The sequence below is a fragment of the Poromitra crassiceps genome, assembly GCF_964638095.1.
Source record: "Poromitra crassiceps genome assembly, chromosome: 15".
In the NCBI taxonomy this organism is placed as follows: Eukaryota; Metazoa; Chordata; class Actinopteri; order Beryciformes; family Melamphaidae; genus Poromitra; species Poromitra crassiceps.
Genome location: NC_139634.1, coordinates 21,482,412 through 21,492,029, shown reverse-complemented (window position 1 = coordinate 21,492,029; position 9,618 = coordinate 21,482,412). Strand labels below are relative to the sequence as shown.

Sequence of the window (9,618 nt, the reverse complement as noted above, 5' to 3'; positions counted from 1 at the left end):
ATCTGTGCTATAACTGCATTGTGTTGTGTGTTGCAGGTATGCCTCTTAGCCTGGACTGCAGGGCATTTTTCGGCTACAGCGGAGAAAGCAGAAGGCCCATCATCTACTGGATGAGAGGAGAGAAGTTTGTGGAAGAGCTAGCTGGGCATATTAAAGAAAGTGAAGTCAGGTAACAAAATCGAGCACAAATACATCTACAATATGCATAATATGTAGATCTAGTCATACATACGCAGTATATCTAATCCTCTTTTGGAGGAGAGGAGAAAAATGTATAAAAGATCTCGCTGGTCGTTTAGAGTAAAAGGTACAAAAATGTGCAAGTATAAAACGATATAATAAAGAAATACTGGTATAAATACACCTATTCTAAAGATCATTTTACACATAAAATATATATGATAATGGCAAGATACTTGCATAAAAAATAAGTCAACAACTTGAACATTGTCTGCTACAAGTCGTATACTTTGAGAAACTGCAGATCAAAAGAAAACATTTCGAAACATATTAAGTGTCCTGCAGAAACCTTTTACTGTCATCAACTGTAATTATCCCCCATGTGTAGAAAAGGTTTCATTTCATTTTCACTTAATTTGTGCAAGACACTGACAACATCAATTATACCCATTTTAATCATACAGGTTTGGAATTGCGATTTCACTTTGTGAAAAGACTAGCTGAGCTGTACACTTCACTTTGCCAGTATCTCATTTGCTCACGTATGACTTAGGACTCACTGACAGCTTGACAGCTTTTTTTCTTAACCTTTTTCAAAAATGATTAATACTAATAATAAAGTGAAATTGAATTCATTTTCTCCTCTATTGGGACCAATTACAGTGGCTTCTATTGGGAGAAGCCTGCTTGTCTGCGGGGCGTCAAATATCATTAAGAATAACCTGCCATATCACCATGGAAACCAGAACACACACACACACACACGCACACGCACATGCACACGCACACGCAAACACACACACAGGCGGAGTTGGGAAGATTACTTCTTTTAAAATGTAATAAATTACTGATTATGTGTTGACTGCTTAAAACCATAATTAGTGACAATCTATTGGATTAGTTAGTTTGTTAGTTTATTGTCCTTGGAAAGGAAATTATTTTCGCAGTTGGTGCAGACACGAAAACAGTTCAAAGACATGATACAAGATAACAGAAAAAAAAGAACACAATCAATAACAGAAACCCAAAACACATTGACATTGTACAGTGGTACAGAGAGAGACAAATCCATACTGACATTGTACAAACAAGTTACAAAAAGTTAATATTCACCAGGACGCAGGGGCGGACTTGATGATTTGGGGGCCCTAGGCAAGGGCAAGCAAGGGCCCCCCCCCCCAACCCTCTCCCATTTTATTCCATCCTTTCTATATATTTCCTTCAAGCTGCTGAGAAAAGTATGTATGCAAGGACAATTTTTTGTTTTTCTGCCCCACTGGCATACTTTGCCTAATGGTAAGACTGCCCCTTTTCCTATTTAAATCTTACCTCTTGGTAAGACCGCCCCTTTTTCCTATTTAAATCTTGCCTCATGGTAAGACTGCCCCTTTTTCCTATTTAAATCTTGCCTCATGGTAAGACTGCCCCTTTTTCCTATTTAAATCTTGCCTCATGGTAAGACCGCCCCTTTTCCTATTTAAATCTTGCCTCATGGTAAGACTGCCCCTTTTCCTATTTAAATCTTACCTCTTGGTAAGACCGCCCCTTTTTCCTATTTAAATCTTGCCTCATGGTAAGACTGCCCCTTTTCCTATTTAAAGCTTGTATGGCAGAAGGGACAAAACTCTTGCTGCGCATGGGTACTCTACTTACAAGCAGAGGGGAGGAGGGTAAAGTGCTGGTGACCTGAGTCTTCTGGGTCCTGTGAAAATATGTATGCTTTATGTGGCAGCGTTTACAGTACGCTCGGATAAGTTGGGAGTTGGAAAACCGATTAGTTTGTTGGCTGAATGGGTGAGTCTGTTCTCATTAGCAACTGTCAGCATGTTGAAAAAGCAGATGGCACCATGCAGAACTGGCTCCATGATACTGTGTTAGGAGGAGGAGGGGACGGACAGATGTTTTCATTTGTGGATGGCTGAAAGTCTCTGTTGGCGGCGTCTGTGAATGTCTCTGGTGTGCTGCCTGAAGCTGAGGTTACTGCCCAATGTGATTGCAGTAATGTCATCTGATACTTTCCTATGTAATGTAATCTGATACTTTCCTATGTAATGTAATCTGATACTTTCCTATGTAATGTAATCTGATACTTTCCTATGTAATGTAATCTTATACTTTCTTATCTAATGTAATATGATACTTTCCTATGTAATGTAATCTGATACTTTCCTATATAATGTAATCTGATACTTTCCTATGTAATGTAATCTGATACTTTCCTATATAATGTAATCTGATACTTTCCTATGTAATGTAATCTGATACTTTCCTATATAATGTAATCTGATACTTTCTTATATAATAATAATAATAATAACTTTATTTATAGAGCACCTTTCACAGACCGAAATCACAAAGTGCTTTACAAAGCAAAAGAAAATACGGAGAATACAATATTAGAATCGAGAATAAAAATAGAGGTCACTGAACTTAGTGTTCAGGACAGTAAACAATACTGCAAATATCCTACACAATACAAATGGACCACGTTGTTAAAGATACATCTTTCAATAAAACATCAACAATCAACAATCAATTGATGCAGGGCAAGATCTGCATCAATCTTTGAAAGCCTCTCTAAACAGGTGAGTCTTTAGGAGGCGTTTAAAGGACTCCACAGAACCAGCCGATCTAAGGGGCGGAGGCAGGCTGTTCCACAGTTTAGGGGCCATGGCCTCAAAGGCTCGGTCGCCACGGGTCTTGAGGTGTGTCCGAGGAACCTGAAGCAGGTTTAGATCATTGGATCTGAGGGAACGAGCAGAAGTAAGGGGGTGAAGTAGGTCCGAGATGTAAACAGGTGCCTGAGAGTGTAGTGCTTTGTAGGTGAGGGTGATGATTTTGAACTGAAATCTATAGGCAACAGGTAACCAGTGAAGTGACTTGAGTACCGGGGTGATGTGCCAACTCCTGTTTGACCTGGTGAGCAAGCGCGCGGCAGCATTTTGAATGGCCTGCACGCGGCGTAGAGCGGATTTACTGAGCAGTGGGAAAAGAGCATTGCAGTAATCTAATCGTGACGATATAAAGGCGTGAATCAGCATTTCCATCTCAGGAAGAGAGAGTGTAGATCGAAGTTTGCCAATATTTCGTAGGTGGAAAAAGCATTTTTTAGAGAGCTGTTTTATATGGACGTCTAGTGAAAGAGAGTGGTCAAAAAAGACCCCTAGGTTACGTAGGCTAGGGCGGACGGCAGAGGAGAGAGGGCCAATCCTATTTTTTTATCGTGGATGTGACACTATCCGGAGCGATAATGAGCACCTCGGTCTTGTCCTTATTTAGCTGCAGGAAATTTTCAGCCAACCATGCATTGATCGCACTAATACAGTCTAGAAGTCTGGAAATCTGACCTATCTCGTTTGGTTTGAAAGAGAAGCGGAGCTGGATATCATCAGCATACAAATGATATGAGATATCAAAACTGTGGATTATGTAATGTAATCTGATACTTTCCTATATAATGTAATCTGATACTTTCCTATGTAATGTAATCTGATACTTTCCTATGCTTTTAGATTCCAAAATGTATACATGTAGAACAGTAATGTAACAGTAATGTAATCTGATACTTTCCTATGTAATGTAATCTAATATGTTCCTATGCTTTTAGATTCCAAAATGTATTCATTAATGTATTAAAATGTATTAATTGAAAGTGCATTAATCTGCACTTTCAATAACCTTATCCCACAAGGAATGATTTGGCCTTCAGTGACCTGCTTGTTAGGGAATCCTTAAGATAAGCCAATAAAGCCATTGCATCCTATAAATCATCAGAACTGCTTAGCAATAATATAGACGGCATGTCGAGCATCATGTTAATGATACACAGTGGGAGGCGAGTGCTTTTACCTCGACAGTCAACACTCATACGCCCATTTCCCATCTTGGCTTGTTTGGTCCAGATCAGCTACTCTAGTCTAGATATTCTGATAAGGTGCTCAAACATACAGTAATGCATTGTATGTATTTATGCTGCGTTCACAACCTCATGCTCCACTGGTTTGACAGACAAAGTCAATTCATTCTGATGGAGGATGCTTTGATGGACAGTAATACATTAGTGCCCCTAGTAGCCATTGTCTCTGTTGGCAAACGGATAACGAATACTTGGGACTTTTCCAGCTATAAGACATGAAGACAGCGTGGTTGAAGACAGCGTGATTGAAGACAGCGTGGTTGCCTCTCGGTGGATAAATTTGTTCATTTTGTCTGCAATCCTTGAAAGCTCAAAATTCTGCATTAGTGGTTGCTTCTGATTCTGATTTCTGATTCTGATTCACCGATTACCCCCAGTATTGGCTTCACTCTTCTCTCTTTCATGTCTGTGATGGCCATCATGGCCCCCTGTGACAAGTCTCTCCCTCTGTTATGCCCCATCATGGCCCCCTGTGACAAGTCTCTCCCTCTGTTATGCCCCATCATGGCCCCCTGTGACAAGTCTCTCCCTCTGTTATGCCCCATCATGGCCCCCTGCGACACGTCTCTCCCTCTGTTATGCCCCATCATGGCCCCCTGTGACAAGTCTCTCCCTCTGTTATGCCCCATCATGGCCCCCTGCGACACGTCTCCCCCTCTGTTATGCCCCATCATGGCCCCCTGTGACAAGTCTCTCCCTCTGTTATGCCGCATCATGGCCCCCTGTGACAAGTCTCTCCCTCTGTTATGCCCCATCATGGCCCCCTGTGACAAGTCTCTCCCTCTGTTATGCCACATCATGGCCCCCTGTGACACGTCTCTCCCTCTGTTATGCCCCATCATGGCCCCCTGTGACACGTCTCTCCCTCTGTTATGCCACATCATGGCCCCCTGCGACACGTCTCTCCCTCTGTTATGCCACATCATGGCCCCGTGTGACAAGTCTCTCCCTCTGTTATGCCCCATCATGGCCCCCTGTGACAAGTCTCTCCCTCTGTTATGCCCCATCATGGTCCCCTGTGACAAGTCTCTCCTTCTGTTATGCCCCATCATGGCCCCCGTGTGACAAGTCTCTCCCTCTGTTATGCCCCATCATGGACCCCTGTGACAAGTCTCTCCCTTTGTTATGCCCCATCATGGCCCCCTGTGACAAGTCTCTCCCTTTGTTATGCCCCATCATGGACCCCTGTGACAAGTCTCTCCCTTTGTTATGCCCCATCATGGCCCCCTGTGACAAGTCTCTCCCTTTGTTATGCCCCATCATGGCCCCCTGTGACAAGTCTCTCCTTCTGTTATGCCCCATCATGGCCCCCTGTGACAAGTCTCTCCTTCTGTTATGCCCCATCATGGCCCCGTGTGACAAGTCTCTCCCTCTGTTATGCCACATCATGGCCCCCTGTGACACGTCTCTCCCTCTGTTATGCCACATCATGGCCCCCTGCGACACGTCTCTCCCTCTGTTATGCCCCATCATGGCCCCCTGCGACACGTCTCTCCCTCTGTTATGCCCCATCATGGCCCCCTGTGACAAGTCTCTCCTTCTGTTATGGCCCATCATGGCCCCCTGTGACAAGTCTCTCCCTCTGTTATGCCCCATCATGGCCCCCTGTGACACGTCTCTCCCTCTGTTATGCCCCATCATGGCCCCCTGCGACACGTCTCTCCCTCTGTTATGCCACATCATGGCCCCCTGCGACACGTCTCTCCCTCTGTTATGCCACATCATGGCCCCCTGTGACACGTCTCTCCCTCTGTTATGCCACATCATGGCCCCCTGCGACACGTCTCTCCCTCTGTTATGCCCCATCATGGCCCCCTGTGACAAGTCTCTCCTTCTGTTATGCCCCATCATGGCCCCCTGTGACAAGTCTCTCCCTCTGTTATGCCCCATCATGGCCCCCTGCGACACGTCTCTCCCTCTGTTATGCCCCATCATGGCCCCCTGTGACAAGTCTCTCCCTCTGTTATGCCACATCATGGCCCCCTGCGACACGTCTCTCCCTCTGTTATGCCCCATCATGGCCCCCTGTGACACGTCTCTCCCTCTGTTATGCCCCATCATGGCCCCCTGTGACAAGTCTCTCCCTCTGTTATGCCACATCATGGCCCCCTGCGACACGTCTCTCCCTCTGTTATGCCCCATCATGGACCCGTGTGACAAGCCTCTAACTTTGTTATGCCCCATCATGGACTCCGTTGACAAGCCTCTAACTTTGTTATGCCCCATCATGGACCCCTGTGACAAGTCTCTAACTTTGTTATGCCCCATCATGGCCCCCTGTGACAAGCCTCTAACTTTGTTATGCCCCATCATGGCCCCCTGTGACAAGCCTCTAACTTTGTTATGCCCCATCATGGACCCGTGTGACAAGCCTCTAACTTTGTTATGCCCCATCATGGCCCCGTGTGACAAGCCTCTAACTTTGTTATGCCCCATCATGGCCCCCTGTGACAAGCCTAACTTTGTTATGCCCCATCATGGCCCCGTGTGACAAGCCTCTAACTTTGTTATGCCCCATCATGGCCCCGTGTGACAAGTCTCTAACTTTGTTATGCCCCATCATGGCCCCCTGTGACAAGTCTCTAACTTTGTTATGCCCCATCATGGCCCCGTGTGACAAGTCTCTAACTTTGTTATGCCCCATCATGGCCCCCTGTGACAAGTCTCTAACTTTGTTATGCCTCATCATGGCCCCGTGTGACAAGCCTCTAACTTTGTTATGCCCCATCATGGCCCCGTGTGACAAGTCTCTAACTTTGTTATGCCCCATCATGGCCCCCTGTGACAAGTCTCTAACTTTGTTATGCCCCATCATGGCCCCGTGTGACAAGTCTCTAACTTTGTTATGCCCCATCATGGCCCCCTGTGACAAGTCTCTAACTTTGTTATGCCCCATCATGGCCCCGTGTGACAAGCCTCTAACTTTGTTATGCCCCATCATGGCCCCGTGTGACAAGTCTCTAACTTTGTTATGCCCCATCATGGCCCCCTGTGACAAGCCTCTAACTTTGTTATGCCCCATCATGGCCCCGTGTGACAAGTCTCTAACTTTGTTATGCCCCATCATGGCCCCCTGTGACAAGCCTCTAACTTTGTTATGCCCCATCATGGCCCCGTGTGACAAGTCTCTAACTTTGTTATGCCCCATCATGGCCCCCTGTGACAAGTCTCTAACTTTGTTATGCCCCATCATGGCCCCCTGTGACAAGCCTCTAACTTTGTTATGCCCCATCATGGCCCCGTGTGACAAGTCTCTAACTTTGTTATGCCCCATCATGGCCCCCTGTGACAAGTCTCTAACTTTGTTATGCCCCATCATGGCCCCGTGTGACAAGCCTCTAACTTTGTTATGCCCCATCATGGCCCCCTGTGACAAGCCTCTAACTTTGTTATGCCCCATCATGGCCCCGTGTGACAAGTCTCTAACTTTGTTATGCCCCATCATGGCCCCCTGTGACAAGTCTCTCCCTCGGTTATGCCCCATCATGGCCCCCTGTGACAAGTCTCTAACTTTGTTATGCCCCAGCCTCCTGTTCAGACTGGAATATACACAGTGCTCAATTTGTAAATGATGGTCCCAGAAGGTTCCGGGAGGTACAGTACATGTATAAAGACAACAAGCGCATTGGAAGCACAGTGGACATAACAACCTAAACATGACTCAATTACCAACTGTATGACCTTAGAGCTCCGAGTACTGGGGAGCTATAACAATATTTGATTATTGTATAGGCTACATAATGCTCATTTTGTCCAAACCTGCCCTTCAAGTAGTAAACTAAACAACTAAGCACTGTGCACAGCATAAAAGCTAATTATGCATAAACACATCAAGGAAACTGCAATGGCTTCAACCATTTACCAGCAAATTCCGGCTCGAGTAGTTACACATTAATATTCAACACAAATACTTTCATAGGATATTATTGAATGTAGGAAACAATGTCAGCGAATAATGAAATGACAAAAATAAAACTTGTGTTTTCATGCCGTGCAGCTAGAAGCCCGTTAAATTCGACACTCAGCTGGACCGCGCTGGTTTTGAAATGCCCACAGTGATGTGGGGCTTACAGCCCTTCACTCAATCAATTATATCGCCAATTATTTCTGGACACTCAACATAGCATGCACAATTGCCCACAAATTTAACTGTGGGACTTAGCAGGTCTGCACTGCATAATAATTTATGTTTTCCTCTATACAACTATGAATTTAGATGTTATTATCCTAGCAGAGGACTGTTAAAAAATGCTTACCTAATTTTCTGAAAATAATCCACACAGCAGACATATGGACAGCTAATTCAACTGTATTTTAGCCATGACACTGTCTGAAGTCTACCATAACACAGTCTGCAGAGCGGCTCACTCATGTGTGAAGTGATTGATTACTATGCGCTTGTTGCTACTTTCTCACAATGCAAAAACCTTCTTCATGGAAATGAGCCAGTTAGGCCTTTGGAAGGGAGGGGAAAGGAAGAGTTGAATATTGGGATGCCTGCCTGCCTGCCTGTCTGTCTGTCTGTCTGTCTGTCTGCCTGCCGGTCTGCCTGCCTGTCTGTCTGTCTGTCTGCCTGCCTGTCTGTCTGTCTGTCTGTCTGTCTGTCTGCCTGCCGGTCTGCCTGCCTGTCTGTCTGTCTGCCTGTCTGTCTGTCTGCCTGCCTGTCTGCCTGCCTGCCTGCCTGCCTGCCTGTCTGTCTGTCTGCCTGCCGGTCTGTCTGCCTGTCTGTCTGCCTGCCTGTCTGTCTGTCTGCCTGCCTGCCTGTCTGTCTGTCTGTCTGTCTGTCTGTCTGTCTGTCTGTCTGTATTTTAATAGTATCTATCAATCTCAGGGTCTCCATGATAATGTGAATGCTTGTAATTACTGATGTTTGTTCCCCTGCATATTTGTCTCTATGGGGAAGAAGCTCATTATCTCCATAACACCTACGGTAAAGTGGAGAAGTGACAGGGAGTAGACGGAGGAGGAGAGGGCTATGCAGACACTAGCTAAGTGTGACTGACCCTCCATGCTGCTGAGCTTACGTGCTGCCTTCAAGGGCCCTTCATAAGCTCCTACTTGCAGGTTCCAAAGTTGTAAATAAAATGTATCAGACGTTCAATTGTTTACTAGTAATGCATTACTGTGATAATATAACTTTTCCCAGTAACGCGTAGTGTAAAGAATTACTAATAAAATTGCAGTAATAATATTACCATTATCCCAAGATAAAACAACGTGTTACATCCTTACTTTAGTTGATTCCATTCCGTGATTGCGACGTGCCACAAAACGGCATGCAGTCAGCATTCACGTGACCACGCAAACTCCAAGCAGCATGGCATATTACGTTACAACAACAATGCGTGACGTCAGCGCCACGTTAGCTTGGAACAGAGCCCCTTAGTGAACTCTGCTTTACGTGAATGTCACAATCCTGTGGCATCGTGTGTCTCCAAAAAATAACGAGAAAGGAAACCATTCTCCACGGGGTGCCGAGGGACTTGACAAAGTGACGTAATTTGACACATTGGGAATGATTT

The 9,618-nt window shown here is 45.3% G+C and overlaps 1 protein-coding gene across 1 annotated transcript in view; it reads left to right on the top strand.

The window, feature by feature from the left end:
• Positions 1-9,618, top strand: part of il1rapl2 (interleukin 1 receptor accessory protein-like 2) — a gene marked incomplete at both ends in the record, with an annotated part of 345,922 nt that overhangs the window by 303,301 nt on the left and 33,003 nt on the right. Inside the window, one exon of the mRNA XM_083652367.1 lies at positions 37-169. Coding sequence (XP_083508493.1) covers positions 37-169 — 133 coding nt within the window. The remainder of the gene's footprint in view (positions 1-36; positions 170-9,618) is intronic.